At 28.5% G+C, this 17,443-nt stretch overlaps 1 protein-coding gene across 2 annotated transcripts in view; it reads right to left on the reverse strand.

Annotated features, from left to right (window-relative positions):
• Positions 1-938: 938 nt before the first annotated feature.
• LOC112209990 (pancreatic triacylglycerol lipase) overlaps positions 939-17,443 on the reverse strand; it is a 24,918-nt gene continuing 8,413 nt past the window's right edge. For both annotated transcript variants that reach the window (XM_014417636.2, XM_024361821.2), the window contains exons 4-13: positions 11,875-11,934; positions 8,247-8,376; positions 7,018-7,183; positions 6,551-6,654; positions 6,332-6,465; positions 5,623-5,766; positions 5,313-5,420; positions 5,112-5,232; positions 3,214-3,371; positions 939-1,152 (exon numbers count right to left, since the gene is read on the reverse strand). In XM_014417636.2, the coding sequence (XP_014273122.1) occupies positions 1,043-1,152; positions 3,214-3,371; positions 5,112-5,232; positions 5,313-5,420; positions 5,623-5,766; positions 6,332-6,465; positions 6,551-6,654; positions 7,018-7,183; positions 8,247-8,376; positions 11,875-11,934 (1,235 nt within the window). In that variant the 3' untranslated portion in view covers positions 939-1,042. The remainder of the gene's footprint in view (positions 1,153-3,213; positions 3,372-5,111; positions 5,233-5,312; positions 5,421-5,622; positions 5,767-6,331; positions 6,466-6,550; positions 6,655-7,017; positions 7,184-8,246; positions 8,377-11,874; positions 11,935-17,443) is intronic.

The raw sequence follows: 17,443 nt of genomic DNA on the forward strand, positions 1-17,443 counted from the left end.
TTCGATATCGATAATAATAAGAATGTCAAGTATCGAAATGAAGATGAATTTATTAAAACAAAATATCCATATTTCATTTATAAACTTTCCATAAAATTTTCCAGGAATATCCTTGCAATATTTTAATATCGATATTAATTGATGGTAATATTCCCTTAAAATATTAATATATTATTTATTGTTAAAATGATATTTGGGTTAAATATAGGCGTGCATATTACTAATAATGTTTTAATTTACTCATCCACTTTTTTTAGCTGCAAATTTTTTTTTTTGAATACCGATATTCCGATATTATCGAAGGAAAATATCGATATTCCAATACTATTGGTTACTAAATATCGATATCAAAATATCGAATATTGGAGACAAAATATATCAAATAATGTAAAAAATATAACAAAATATTTCAATAATATTGATATCGATACCACATCCCTGGTAAATGTTAATCGCTGTAGGAAAATTCTTTTGATGGAAGGGCGAATTTCCATTGGCAAGACATTGGTGTTTCTTATTTCAAGAAGATGCTAACAAATAATAGATGCTTACGTGAGAAGCAAATACTTCCAGGAATGGAATGGCCCAATGCTCTAAAACGTAAATCATATATATACACCTATATCTGGAGTCCTTGGAGCAAATGGAGAGGCGACAGAATTATGGTTCCTATGTCACAAACATGGCAGAAAACCTTAAATACGAGCTCATGTGCTGAGCAGAGCAAATGCTGCACCAATTCCCACATAACACTCAGGCACCTTAGCCTCAAGCAAGAATTGACATCTGAATGATTTTGTTTTCAAGTACATTAGTTTTTGTTTTACACATCAATGATTTGAATCAAATCAAAATTAAAATATATACATATAAAATAAATTAAATATTAGTAGAATTAGCAGAAATTAAAAGGTAAGGTGCATAAAAATGAATAAATATGCAATTTTTAATATTTATTTAGTCAAAACACAATGTCAATAAATTAATAGAAAACATATTAATCAGGTCCTTGATAGTTTTATAATTTACTCATATCCCAATTTTAAAAAAACCTCAATTTTTTGCCAATATAACTGAATGTGCTGGATATGAACCTGCCAATGCCTGATTTCAGTTTAGTTCTCAAACTTTGACTTTCATTTCCTGTCACCTCTGGAAAAAAAAAATTTTGAATATATATTAAATTCAATATAGAAAATTATTGTATTTCCTTTAATTTTAATTGTTAATATTTAATTTTTAACTTTATGTTTCAATGGAATTAATATAGACAGTAGATGTTTATCTGAACAAGTTAATTTCAAATCTCTAAGTTAAATTGAAATGACATCATTCAATTAATTACAATGAAAAAAAAAATCATCAGCCATATAAAAATAAAGATACCATTTGTCATAATTTGTTTATGATTGAAAATTGTAGAGGTCAACAGGGCTTAGCAAATTTTACTCTTGCAAATCTCCTACAATGGGCTAGTTAGAATTCAACAACAAAATAAATAATAATAATTAATTTATAGTTAATATGATTAAATTTTTAATAAAGATGAAAAAATGTAACGAGGTGAGCACTGTGAATGCTTGAACACTCTAAAGGGTGGGACACTCACTGTAACGAGGAAGTCACTGTCTATTTTCTTTCATTCTTATATAGGTTAATACTGCTTCCCCTTCAATCGATAAGTAGAGCGGCATTAAGGTAAGCAGACTTCTAATGCCTTAGTCGATGTTGTGCGAAATGCCCCAGTTATGCCAACACAGGCCATCCTTTGGACCTTACTGACCATTCACACATGGGAAACCCTTTGCAGGGCTGTCCACCACAAAATACTTCCATAGTGAATTCTCGGTCTTATTATTGCTGTTTAAATTCAATGCATAACCTTTGGGTTGAAACCCAAGGTGGTGCCAACAGTGTGTCTTACTTGCCAAAAGGCAGCACTAATTTTTCTTTTAATTTCTGCCAAATGAAATCTCCAGTTCAGTTTTGCGTCCAAACTAATTCCGAGGTATTTGACATTTTGGCTTAACTGGAGTCGATTGCCAAAGAAAATCGGAGTTTGAAATGTACCCAATTTCAGCTTCCTGGTAAATAGAATTTGCTCTGTCTTTGATGGGTTTACTGAAAGCTTCATTTCAGTGCACATCTGTAGTACATAACATGCGACTTGCATTAGTTCCATGATGGTACTAATGAACTTTCCAATAATGAGGATCACTCCATCACTTGTGATAATAAACTTGCTAACAAATATAGCTCATTCCCTGTCCCTTAGGTTAAAAAATCTTTACTAACCGACTTAATTGAAGAGTGGAACAGACAATGACAACAATCAACTAAAGGACGACCATTACACCAATATATTCCGAACATCAGCTCACAAAACTACAACATGACCATAAGCACTCATTACAAACTGACTCCATTTCTTACAAAGAGATTTCACTTACAAAACTCAGACACATGTAAGTGTGACAGAAGAACTCCACAAACTTTTTAACACATGTTATACGACTGTTATATATATGACAACAAAATATATAGTTTGTTGAAATCATCTCTTCTTCGTTTTGTGTTATGTTGTTTCTATTATATTCTATTGTATTCTTCTTTCTGTTGTATTTCTCGCTCCATTGCATTGTACATAATATTGCAATAATTTTGTACAAACACTGTAACATAATATGACAACAAACACTGTATATAATATGCTTTTTGCAGGGTGTAAACACAAATTATTTAAAATATACGCCACTTCTGTTGGGTTTACTAGAGAGAAGAAAAAAATATATATATATACGTACATTAAACTGTGATTTGAAGTTATTAAACAACACACCCTAACAGTTATTTAATGATAAAAAAAATTTAATTAAAAAAAAAGAAATTTAAATAATATAACATTGAATTAGTATAACATATTACATTAGTAAAATTATATAGATTGAAGGAAAAATAATTTAAACTGAAAAGAGAAATGATTACTGAAAAAAATAATATGGTCCAGAATTGCAGCCTGATAGGAATATAATGTATTTTACTGGGTAGTCACTTTATCATTAATATTATTATTATTTTTTTAAAATTTATGGTGGCTCTAAGCCCAGTTTAGGGCCTTGGCATCTTCAACAGCGCGTTTCCAATCCTCCCAATCAGCTGTATGACAATTATATAATCACTCGAATTTATAAATAATTATCTGCTGAAATTTACCGCAATAAGGAGAGGTACCAGTTGTTGTCACTGCAAAATTTCCTCTAGCTGGAAATTCAAATGTATCTAAGCCCACAAGATTACATGTTTCTGGGGTGCAGCTGGTCAAATCTTTTACAATAGGATCGGCCATTTTCAAAGTTCCAAGAGTACTGATTCTAGAACAGTAAACAATATCTGCATAAGGACTATATATTATTCAGGAGATGTTTTTACTCTTTTTAAAAGACAGCATTTGTATCAATAAAGCAAGGAAAAAAGATGACTTTAAAGTTTTTGAGATTGTTGATTGTCTGAAAGGTCTAATATAAAACTAAAGAAAGGTGATTGGTTTACCAATTAGTTATATTTGTATTATCTTTCAGCTCATACACCATCCTATAATGTTTGAAGAAAACCCTGTAAATAGTATAGTTATGTGAATTACTAACAAAATTTTTTGATATAATTTCAGTGTTCTGTAAAATGGCAAATTCAAAAAATACGGTATCACATTTTATTATTATTATTATTTTTTTATTTTACCGAAATAGTCATTGATACTTATTACTTTAACTGGAAGAAACACAATCAGGAACATACCTGAATCTCAAAACTATAACATATTGTTTATTTTTCATTCTACATTCTAAAACAACTTTCCAGACCAAGTAAAGTATAAAATACTACAATCTGAAAAATGCTGGATTTGTCCTTTTTTATATAACACCAATATGAGATCTTAAATATAATGCAGTATAAAAGTAATTAACCAAATATAATCTAATAAACATATCTGTACTGCCTATATATAGGACTTTATTTCAGAATATTGACTGAAAGTAATGTGTGAGAGTCTAAACATAGTAATAATGTAATTAATTGGAGAACCAAAGCCAACCATGTTTAATTAATTAACACCTCTTCACCTTAAACTATTTACATATACATATTATAAGGGTAAATTTTAATTAAAATAAAATTCAATTATATGACATGATTATGTATAATACTTTAATGTATAAACTGCATTTAATTAGCCTTTGTTCAATACAATTTGGGGTGTTCAGGTAAAAATAAATGAGCAGTGAGAAAGTGACTGTTTTAAAATAACTAGGGACTATGTCGATTGTTTCTTATGTTTTTTTTCTTCGATTATTTTCTTATATCGATTGTTGACCTGTGACTCCCAAGAAAGGATGGTGTCAAGATATGGAACCAAATAATTTAGTTAGGCAACAGAACTCCAGTTGCATCGACAGGGATAGCCATAGGCATGATACCACTGGTCTAGTTCTAAGAATAAGAAATAATTAAAACTAAGTTGAAAGTTCTGTCTTCCAGTTGCAGAATAAATTAAAATAGAATAAAGTGAATTCTATAGATTTTCAATTTATAGATTTTGAAAGATTATGGTTGTATGGTGGGGAGGTTGGATAATCCTTCAAGATTGTGTTCATTGATAGTATATGGATCTCCAAGAAAAGGTTTACACAGAGCCTTGCAATAAAGACTTGTACAGTGCTTCCTATCAGCAAATAATAGGACTGTACATTGAGAAGTTTTAATGTTAAATTAGAAGTACCACAATTGAGAAATTATCATGTTCTTGAGTAACAACCAAAACTTGTAAAATATCAAAAAGAGAAGATAAAACTAGAAATATCAGCTAAGTAAAAGACATCAATGAATTATAATTTTAATGTTTATTTATTTTGGTATAGTATACCATAAATTAATTTCAATTTCAATTTCAAAAATAAATTGATGCTTATTTTTTATAACTTGTACATATGCATACATACATATAAGTAGAAAGCATTTTTTGGTAGCACTGTGACTATACAAAAGTAAATTCCTTAACTTGTAGTTTACTAAGACACTCATAGGAAGAAAAATGATAATAATATTTTACTAACTTTAAAAATGTCTCAGTTGCCTTCATTTTCCTTCCAAAAAAGGAACAATTTGTTCCGTTCATGGCAGAAATGAAGTATTCATAAGATCTTCCGTGTGAACAGCCAATCCAGTCAGCAATAACTTAAATTAAAAAAAAATATAATAAACAGGAATTTTTGAATTGGTTTTTGTAACAAATTATTAATATTAAGCTGTATTACCTTCAACAGGATACTTTACGAGGTCTGCAATACCAGTTATGTTCGGCTTAGTTATTGTTAGGCACCCAGGCTGAGAAGAACCTCCGTTCATATAGAAATCAACGGTACCTTTGATAATTATTCTCAATTAAAAATAAAATCATTTTTAAAAATAATAAAATGGCAATGGTTAAAATTATAACAGAATTAATTAGGGGTAAACATGGTATAGAAAGAGTTCGAATTAGTATGAAAAGGAATATATTCAATTAGGAAAATATTTAAATGTAAAGAAAGATTACTATTATAATTTTTTTTTAAAGTACTGTACCGACAGGTGTGAGCATTCCAAATCCAAAAAAGGGTATAAATGGTTTGGCATCTGTGTGTATAACATCCACTTCTTCTGCATCACTTGAAGCCAGTCTAACCGTCACGGGATTTCCTTCAAACCCTGGTTGTGCTGGATCAAGACCTGTAATATTTTATTTAGTTTTGCTCAAGCATAGTTTTATTTTATGTAAGAACATTTAAAGAGAAAATTAATTTAATTTCATGTTAAAATCTTAAAAGCCATAATAATACACAACATGGACTAGTCCTTCAGCTTAGCTGGACAAAATAGAATTTTCAGATAGTTGCATTTTCTGGAATTCATGTTGCTCGACAGATAAAAATCTATCCATCATTGTACCTCATGCTTTGGTAAGTTATTGAAATAATTATTAATATACTTCATATACCTACAGTGCATTTACAGAATGTCTTCCTGACACAATGTTGGTGATTTTAAAACAAACCTGGACATGGAAAAAGATTTAATTGAGAATATCTGCTCTACTTTAATGACAGAAAATACAAAGAGAAATTTGTACATTAGTAATTATTGCATGTGGGATTGTCAAAATGACATGATTCTTGGTAATATTTCTCTCTACTTCACCCATTGTTCATATATATATATATATTGTCTATTCAATTTCACTTTTTTTTGTCGTTTTAAGAATAAAGTTAAGATAATTATAGAAAAATTTAATTACCTGTAATCCTCTTGACTTTTGATATTTCAGAAATGTTTTTAGCGCAATAAGACATAATGTGAGAACCTAAACTATGTCCTATAAGATGAATTTTCTCTGTCTTTAGTCCATTATTTATGAGGTGCCTCAGGAACCTGAAATGAATAACTACATCAAATATAATTATTTCGACTATTGATATTTCTTTAAAGAAAACAGATATCGAATGTAAGTCAAAACCTAGCAAGTTCTGCACCAACAATTCTTGTATTTGAAGCAACTTGTAGGTAGTTTGTTATAGTTGCTCCCTTTCCCCAATCTAATATAAATGCATTGGCGTCTTTCTGAAAATATAAATAAATATTGTAATGTGCATAGTTATTCAAATTTTGATAAATATTTTTTAACTTTTACTATATTTTAAAATAAAAAGGAATAAACATTCCTCCTTTTGATTAAATTAAAATAAACCATTTTTTCCAAAACTTACAAGTTATATTGACCTCATAAGTCAAGGAACCGTTTTAAATATTATTTTTTTTTGTCTTAGGTCCTATTATTTTACTATATTGTAGATTCAATCACATGTAAAATTCAATTATTTTATTTATGGAGAGATATTAAACATTATTAGTTTCTGTTTCAGGTTATCATAAAAAAATATGATCATAATCTGTATGATTATTTTAGAATCCTGTTGTGCTCACATTTTTTAAATAAGCTACAACCATTTCTGAAAGCCATTCAGCTTCTCCACTGCTTGCGAATCCATGAGTCATAACCACTGTCACTTCCCGATTCGGGTTGAAATCGCTGCCTGTCAAGGACCAGTCTGTGTCATCTAAGGATATGTTGTAGGGCTCACTTGATGATCTGAAAAATACATATTTTTACTTAAGGCAATAAATTATGGTCAAACTATATAATTTAATAATAGAAAAAGTTTTTTTATGCTTTCATATTGACGAGTATATTGTTGACCATGGATAATATATATGAGGAGAAGACGATTGGGGGTACGGTCATTGAAGAACACCAATAAGTAAAAATTTATTTAATAGTAACAAAGTTTTGGACAGAATTTCAGGCCTCCATCAGGGAAAATAACAAAAAAACGCGATAAAAACCAAAACGAATAAGAGGAATTACACAAAGATTAGAAAAAAAAAACTTACATTATAGTTATAAAATAATACTGAGAGCAATGTATAGTCTAAGTATTATTGGAATAAGTGATAGAGAAAATAAAATACTTAAGGAAGTGTACATTATAAAATATTTTACTTCAAGACATATTATAAAACTATGGATAAAAATCAAAAGGACAATATAATTACTAAAAAAAAAGCCAAAAAAACAAACTATTATGTATTAAAAAGCAATATGTACACACAAACAAAGATGTTCATTTTATAACATAGTTGAGTAAACTCTGATTGTTCCTCCTGAAGATGGGAAAAGAGTTTCAAAACGTTTATGAAAAAACATTGTTGAAATAAAGACATTAAAAGGAAGGAATTTTCTACAAAACTATCTAATATACTTTAATCATTATTCTTGTGAATGGTCACAATTATTCTTGATTCAAATATATAGTACTTAATACTTAATATATATAATACTTAATAATAAAAACAGATTAATTAAATTAAAAAATATATCATTAAAACTCTAGCACATTTGAGGGAATTAATGACAGTTGAGGTTAATTTTGAGGGTGATTAAGGAATAAATCCTATCCGTTCTAGACCAGTTTGAATGAATTGGTAATTAGATAAAATAAATTAGTAAATAGAATATTATTTAGAATGTTGTAATTAGGTTTAGCTATGTATATTTATCATACCTTGTAAATAATGATACTGTTGGTGAAATTAGCAAATAGAATATTATTTAGAATGTTGTAGTTATGTTTAGCTATATATATTTATCATACCTTGTAAATAATGATACTGTTGGTGAAATTTTTGTAGGGTTCCAAGGAGCAGGGAAAGGTCTGAGCAATGAAGTCCAAGGTTCATTCAAGGAAAAGCAGCCCAGCCTGGGATAGCAGACACTGTTTTCTTCTGCCAAAAGACAAATATATTAGAGAAGCTCGATTTTCAATTAATAAATATTACATTTATTTTTTAATCTTTGTTTTATCTATTATTTATCCTTTTCTGGGTAACCATTGCTTAAAAATAAAATATATTTTTTCAGATTACTTTTCTTGTGTCGAGATCTCTATTTCAATCTGACAGCCCTGATGAAGTGTAGCAAAGTGGGGTGAAACATTGGTTAAGAATAAATAGTTTTCTTTTACTATTTTTATAACTTTATTGACCGCCATCCAAACTATCTTCCAACAATCTACTTCATACGGTCAAGTATCTTCTTATAATATTACTTTTCTTATTATTTTGGTTGAAATAACAACATTTGGAAAATAATAGTATTCTAAAGATTTTATAATATCTGTAGTACACTTTAATCCTGCTTTGAACTTAATTAAGTAATTTTTGTATTTATAACTACTATAAAGCACTGTCATAAGTGTTGAGGTAAATTATGTGAAATATAAAACTTTGTTTTCTTAATTAAAAGTGATTATTCGATTGAATGTCTACTATACTATTTTTTTTATATTAGCAATAAAAAAAATATTAATTATGAAAAATTTGGCAATGATTTATTTATAAATTAATAAAGTTTAAAATATAAAAATCAACTTTATTTCCCTATAACACATTTTCATTGCGATAATAATTCATATTTCTTAAAACTAGTATTTTAAATAACTATATTAAGTTTTTAATGTGACATATCCTTCATTTAAAGTATATATGCCTTAAAAATCAAATGATTAATAAAATAGAATCCATTGAACTATTAAAAACTAAATCTCATTCAACTCAATCCAAGAATATTTTTTTCATAATTTTTGCTCAGTTTGTTTTTACAGAAACAAATGGATTAGAACACATCTGTTTTTGCACATGTTAAAAGATGAGCTGTTTAAATATTAAAACATTTGCATAATATTTACAAACAGCTAACATCTGGACTGAGAATCCACATCCAGGTCTTTTGTTTTTTATTTATGATCATTGGATCAACATTCTGCTCTAACTTGTTAGTGGATTTCACACAGAAGAATTCTAAACTAGTACTTTTCCATTCAGCAATTATCCTCTCATATTTTTTTCTGTATCATATAATTAGAGTTAGGATTGCAATTATAAATAGAATTGAAATAAAGCTGTTAAGAAAATCATTATATACAAAAGAACTCCAAGATGGTAAGAGGTAATAGATTATAAGTTTATAACCTCATGATTGGGAGTTTATTTATTTTTTATAATCGTAACCTAACTTAATATGATCAGAACTACATTCTATACCTATTGTTCAATTCAATAAAATACTTAAACCTACTTCTATCTCTTCCACAGTATTGTTTATAAGGAGATCCAGCTCAAATATCTTACAAAATTTGTCATACATAGGAATCATGGGTGTAGGCAGAAGAGAGCAGATTTTTGGGGCCCAAGAAATAAAAAAAATAAAAATAGTGAACTTTTTTGATATATGATTTCTTTTTGGAAACATGCTGTAATGAGGAAGGCAATGACAGGGAAAGATAGTGGGGTCCAAACAATCATAAGAGATAAGTGCAAATCTGCCATTGGTTATCCTTATTGTTAACAATTTAACTTCAGTCGTTTCATTTTCAATAATTTATTGTGATTATAGGTGATAAAAAAGTTAAAAAGTAATGATTGAATATTATGAGGTAGAAATAAAATGGAGCGGGTATTTCTTGGAATGGGGAATCAAATATCTTTCTTTTATTCAACGTTTCAAAATAGAATATATAAATATTTTGTAATATCCTCTTTTTTGAGGAAATGGTTATTTTTTATGTATGAAGGGTTTTTAATATGTTTTTATTTTATGTTTCCTTTTAATATTTTTATTTGCTTTGTTAAACCAAAGAGCAAGCGAACCAATTTTTATCAGTAAAATATACAGTTACAAAAGATATCGTTCAAAGCCAAGATGGCTGCACGGGTCCTTTCAATATTCCGTGGAATCGTGGTCATGTTGAGCACACTCAAATCTTTTGAAAACTTTATTTAACTTCCCATCATAATTGTAGTTATAGTAAATTTAAGAAAAAATAGAAGTTAAGAATAACTATTAAAGAAAATTATTCAAAAAGGAAATCATAAGAAAAAACTCAAAAACGTAGTGCTACAATCGATGTTGAGAACGAACACCTACAGAATGGGAAGGAAGAGAGCTTGGTTTTTAGAATCATTCGTTGCTTAGGCCCGGTAGGGAATTATGTTTCCTGTATGCAGGAGGTCATCATCATCTTTTGTCTAGCCTAAGGGTACACATCTTGAAAAAGATGACATCAAGAGTCACCCAAGAAGAATAAGGGACTCTTGGTTTGAATTGCCTGGTGAGAGGACGTCGGTCTCCAGTAAGCAGAGAACTGGAAGCCATTGTTACAGAGTTAGACATAGCATTTTGGGAAAGACATCAAGTGTCATCAATCATCAAAAGAATATTATATAATTGGTTATTTTTGTTTCTAAATAGAATTTAATACAATTGTACAATAGCTATTAATTTAGTTTAAGTGTTATTAGTAAAAAAGTGTCTGTTCTGATTGCCTAGAAACCTGCCCTGAGATTAAGAGTCTATAATATTATAATAAAATAAGAATTCTCATATCTATTCAATATTTAATCTTTTTATTTAACCTTTTCATTTTCAAAACTATATTTTAGATCTGAGAATTAGTAGAAACTATAAAAAATTCCATTTATCTACATAAAATAATTTTTGAATATTATAATATACCCCTTGGCAAAATCCTGCCTAAGCCCATGATGGGAATATTAAATTATTTTTGTCAAGTGAATGAAATTCTAAAAATCTAGATTTTATTGCTTCTTGCCTCTGATTTACAGAACTTTGAAGCTCTTCATGGTAAAATGCATTTTATTCATAGGATATAAGTTTTGTCTGAATCAAAATAATTTTGTCTGAAATTGAAAAAATTCTTTTTGACCTAGAATTTCTCATATTACCTTCCTTGCAATGTTTTTTTATTTTATCAAATTAATGACCAGTTGTATAGAAAGTTTTTCATTAAGCTCTAATAGATGGCACTGATAGCTCAAATATGAAAAAATGGGCTTCGTTTTTCCCTAACATCCTTATCATCTTTTTCCTTGAACTCTTAGCTAAAATTTTTTTTTATTCCAACATCCGATCCACCATGAAAAATATAGAAATTAGTATTCAATATACAATTTATTACATGCTTGTAGTAAATTTTTAAAACTACCAACATAATATTTTAAAATGTATTTTTCAATAATATCACAAAAGTAATTCCCAAACTTATTTATTCTGCCAAATCAGGCTTGATTCAATCCTGGAACGGATATTGGATACCCCCGGCTGGATCCATTAGAGTTTAAGCATACACAAAACCTTAAAAACCACCAAAAAAGTTTGGGGGGTTGAGATATCAAATTGTATTTATGATTATTTCAGTGACTTACCTTCAGCTCCTGATATGACATCCCGCAATATGTTTGTTGGAGCATCCAATATAGTTGAACCTGAAACATATTATTACTTTATCAACATTTCGGTCAATACATAAGCAATTGTGTTGCTACGAATCGATAGTGAAATTTAAAATACTAATTCTCTTCAAATAAACCGTTTCCATAATCAATATAAGAGGTATTCAGCTCTAAACATTTTTGGATAATGAGGGATACAGACTTTTGTTGTAAGAACAAGGGAATAGAGAGAAGTGGTAAAATCAAGCTTGTCCCCTCCTTAAAAATCCTTGTTTCTGATCTGTTACAAGAGCCAACGAGAAATTTTTTATATTACTTTAATGAAAACGATGTATAATTACTAGTCAAAATTGAGGAGTCTGCCAAGTATAGGTAGGGGGAATAAAAAATGGCGGCTGTTTTAAAACGTTAAAAAAAAATTAATTTTTCGTTTAAAGTGTTACATCTTTATAACCACGAACGACATTAAAAAACCTAACAGAATATTATTTAAAGTAGAGTAAATTTGCTAAAATATTAGCCCTAATAGAGCTATTTACGTTCAATAGTTCTCAGATATAAATTTTTAAAAAGCAAATTTCATAAAAATGTACAAGAAGATTAGTAGTTAGAAAATTTATTCTGAGATGTGATGGTCTTAAAAACCATTCAACATACTATAAGCACTCTAATTAAAGCTAGTTTAATGTTCTGTAAAGTAGTTTATGACATTTATCTTCGTAGGAGTAGTAAGTAGTCTTCATGATATTCCCTAAAATGAATTAATTTATAGTTGTTAAGAAATTTATATTTCAAAAAACCATTCGACGTACAGATGTCTATTAGCACTCAAATTAAAGCTAGTTAAATTTACTATAAAATAGTAAATAATAAATGATATTTGATAAAATAAATCCACAAAATGTTAATTTCTGGTTGTTCGGATAAAATGTTTGATTTTTGGCGAAATATATCTCTGGTACCATAAGACGCACATATGTCTGCCAACACTCAAAATAAAGGTAATTTAACTTACTATAAAGTTGCTTATTACACGTATCTTCATAGGGTAAGTAATTTTTATGATATTTGCATATGAATAAACATTTTGCACGTTAAAATTTGTCTGAACAACCGTAAATCAATTTATTTTAGCAAATATCATGAAAACTAAGACTCCTACGAAGATAAACGCCAACAATAAATGATTTTGAGGTTTAGATTTCTCAAAATAAATTCACTAACCACTGATCTTTCAGTGTATTTCTTTATGAATAGTTATTTTTTAAATAACTATATCTTGAGAACTATTGAACTTAATTAGGGCTCATATTTTAGCAAATTTATTCTAATTTAAATGATATTGTCTTAGATTTTCTATTAGGGGTATTCATGATGTGTTAAATGTAAAATGTTTTACCATGTTAAATGTTAGAAGTATAGCATTGTGAGCAGCCCTATTTAATGTCATGTTAAATGTATAAAAGCTCCTAGCGAATTTTCTGAGCAACTTGTTTAGTAACCTTTCCTTCCAAAACTTCATGTTATTGTTTACTTCTAAGTTTTGACTAAAGTAATTTATTACAACATGCCTAAAATAAGTGAAAAGTAGAAACGTAAAAGTTTGGCTACTGATTTTTTGTTTTTAAAAGGCCAAAACACAATACAAAAGGAAAAAAAAAACACAAACTACGAGTAAGGAACCTAATACGACAACAAATAAAACGGTGACAAGCTCAGCTGGTCTGTTTCGTGACATCATTCTCCATTTAACAGACCTAGTAACAGACTCTCAGCCATGTTGCATGTTATATCGTATTATGAAATATGTCTCCATTTAATATACGTTTTTCCATTTAACATGCTTTAACATGTTAAACTAAAGATCATGAATACCCCTATTGTTGTTGGTAGTTTTAAAGGTATAGAGAGAGCTCCGAGGGAAAAATTATTTTTTTTTAACGTTTTGATCTGCTGTAATTTATTATTCCCCTACTTGGCAGACTCATCAATTTCGACTTGTAACTATACATAGTTTTCATTAAAGTAATAAAAAATGGGGTGAAATAGCCGCCTTTTTTCTCCTCATGGGCTCTTGTACGATCTAGTAGAGTGCGACTCATTACTCGTAGAAACAATCCAAAGAAAGCCTCGAACGTTCTCTTCTTGGATCTGCTTGAGGATAAAATCCTTTCAATCAGAAGTTCTACCCTTACCGTTTTCTTTGCAGGTATCCCGGCATATAACCAGAATTACATTTTGAGAAATGTCTAGGTTATAAGCAGGAACAACTTCTATTTCATAGACTTTGAATTAACATATAGTATTAGCATTGCGGATTGTCATTTGCACAACTTCCGATCGTGGTTCTGCATAATGTAATTGATCAGGATGCGGCAAATGGAAGCTACCATTGGGGGGGGGGACCTCTTGTAGATATTTATTCAACCAGGAGCAGATTTAGTCATCGGACCCTCCTTAAAGGGAATAAAACATGTCACGAATCTCCTGGTACAACAATGACTGCCAATCGTTCTTCAAGGTCGTTAAGTCTTCCTAAAATCGATTTATCAGTTGTTTTGTATAATATGCCAACTGTCTATTACTTCGACTTTATCCCTATATGACATAGTCCACATATTTTAAATGGAAAACAATGGAGCAGAGAGTTGTAATACCTTATAAACGAATTGAAAAATATATGCTCATTTCTCTTATTAATAGCATATACCGTTTCTGTGCAATACTTTTCAATCCCAAAAACGAAAGATAACTGCATTAACTGTTAATAATTTTCTTTGGAATTTCAGTAACATGCTATCTATGATCTATGATGTGAGCAGTCACTACATCACACTAGTCTTACGGAGATGTAGTTTCAGAAGCGAAATTTCAAACTTGTTGTTTTCCAATGTTGACGATAATCTTCAAAATTGCTAGAAACAAATCCATGTACTATACTACAACGAATAGTTTATCATAATCAGTATTAAAGTGACGTATGAACGGAAGTTCTGTTCAAAATAAGGTTCGCTACAACATTCTGATAGTCTACAATGAAAATTATTTGAGAAATTGATTCAACTAGTTCCTGAAAATTAATTCAGTATTGAATGTTTGAAATATTCATAATTTCTTTTCTCTTGTTTTTTCGAATACTCTCAAGCTTCATAAATTTCTATATTATATTATATATAATTTAAATAACTGAATCCCTTGGTTTCTTGGATAGTGACTGTAGAGATTCACTCAAATAAAACTATATAGATGAAGAATTATACCAGTGGTTACCAAACCTTTTTGTCCTACCACCCCCTTCCCAGAAAAAATATTTCTTAGAGGAAATATATATGTATTAATGTTCCTATCCTTGAAATTATGAAACTCTTTATTGAAATCAGCATAGAATGTAATACCAAAAAAGTTAAAACATTGGAAATGATCTTAATGAGAAGGATGAATCTGGTGTGCTGGTGCTAATTTAGTAATACTCGGATCTATTTTCGTCAGCAATAATATTAAATCACCGCGATTAACTATTTGCAATTGGTTCTTTTTTTTGCTAATAAATTGGTTACCTTACTGGACCCACGTACCACAAAATATGATGAAGGAAATGCAATTAAGATCTTTTGGATTGCAGCCCATATTTCAGGTTAATCCATAGGGATCTCCTTATGCAGCCGGAATTGTTGGTAGCCGCTATTGAATTTAAATTTTTTTTTCAACAATTTTTTTCACCCCCTTCCCTCCAAATTTAGTTGTTTTATGGGCTACAACTCGGTACTGTTTTTTTATTTTATGTTATTTTTATTTTTTTTATTTTATTCCAAGATTCATATTGTCGGCTTATATAGATCCTTTCTTATTTGTATATATTTAATTTGCTATTTTTAATTTTTTTTAGGAGGTCAGAAAAAAAAAAATATATTTTTATTGATATAGTGTAAATTGTATATCTATAATGTATTGCATTATATTATTATGTATTCTGTAATCATATTACAAATAAAGAGGTTTGAAAAAAAAAATTATTTTAATTTTAATTTCATTAATATTATGTATATAATTATATTACAGGACGAACCTGAATGAGGATTGAAACAAAAAATTTGAAATTATAGAAATTTATTTTTAGCATTGATTTGCCTAAAAGTTTATTGTTTGTTTGGTTTAAAAAAAAAGTTTTTGCCAGAAATAACATAGGGTTTAGTTAATTTTTTTTTTTTTTTTAAAAAAACATTTTTTTAAAAGATAAAATATTTTGTGCTATATTATGGCACCAAGTTGTTTGATTTTTATTTTAGTTCACAATTAATATTTAGTTTAATTAATTTATTACTATATAAAACACACAGAACAAGAACAAGTAATAAAAAAAATAAATTAGTACCGAGTTGTAGCCCACAAAACAACTCAGTACTAAGTTTTTTTTTTATTGATATAATGTAATTTGTATATGTATAATGTACTGCATTATATTGTTATGTATTCTGTTTTTTTTTTTTATTGATATAATGTAATTTGTATATGTATAATGTACTGCATTATATTGTTATGTATTCTGTTTTTTTTTTTTATTGATATAATGTAAATTGTATATGTATAATGCATTGCATTATATTATTATGTATTCAGTAACCATATTAAAAATAAAGAGGTTTGAAAAATAAAAAAAAAAATATTTTTATTTTAATTTCATTAATATTATGTATATAATTTTATTACAGGACGAACCTAAATGAGGATTGAAACTAAAAATTTGAAATTATAGAAATTTATTTTTAGCATTAATTTGCCTAAAAGTTTATTGTTTGTTTGGTTAAAAAAATTTTTTTTGCCAGAAATAACAGAGGATTTAGTTAATTTTTATTTTTAAAACAACTTTTATTTTAAAGATAAAATATTTTGTGCTATATTATGGCATCAAGTTGTTTGATTTTTATTTTAGTTCACAATTAATATTTAAAAATTTAAATATTTAGTTTAATTAATTTATTACTATATAAAACACACAAAACAAGAACAAGTAATAAAAAAAAACTAACTATAATACCCCTCCAACGTAAAACTCCCTCTCAAACTCTCGATCCATTTCAGGGAGTTCATTGCTTAAGGTACACGCACTGCAATGAAGGCGTTTTTTTTTCAACAATGAAGTAATTATACTTTTTTAAAAATTTATTTTATTATTTTTTTTTTTATGAAGCTTGGGGGATCACGTTCATAAATGGAATAACCATAACTGTATAAACAATACTCCTGTGAAAGAGATTTTTTTTTTTAGGAGCTTTATATTTTACAAAAGCTTTCTTGGAAAAGATGAAGTGGCCTTCTTCCTATATTGTGCAAGAACACCTCAAGGTGTCACCTATATAAGGATGGTTACGCAGTCGATGAAACTAGTTAACCTATGGTGTCAAACCGGTTGTAAACTACAAATTTTTCTCTCGTTAATATAATAGGTGGTTCTCATCAATAATTTAGGATGCAGCAAACCTCTGGGGCTTATTAATTAATTTTCAATTTCTGTTTCAGTCGTGGGAGACTAAGTTAAATAATA

The sequence above is a fragment of the Halyomorpha halys genome, unplaced genomic scaffold, assembly GCF_000696795.3.
Source record: "Halyomorpha halys isolate HHAL.00 unplaced genomic scaffold, Hhal_1.1 Scaffold164.1, whole genome shotgun sequence".
Taxonomy (NCBI): Eukaryota; Metazoa; Arthropoda; class Insecta; order Hemiptera; family Pentatomidae; genus Halyomorpha; species Halyomorpha halys.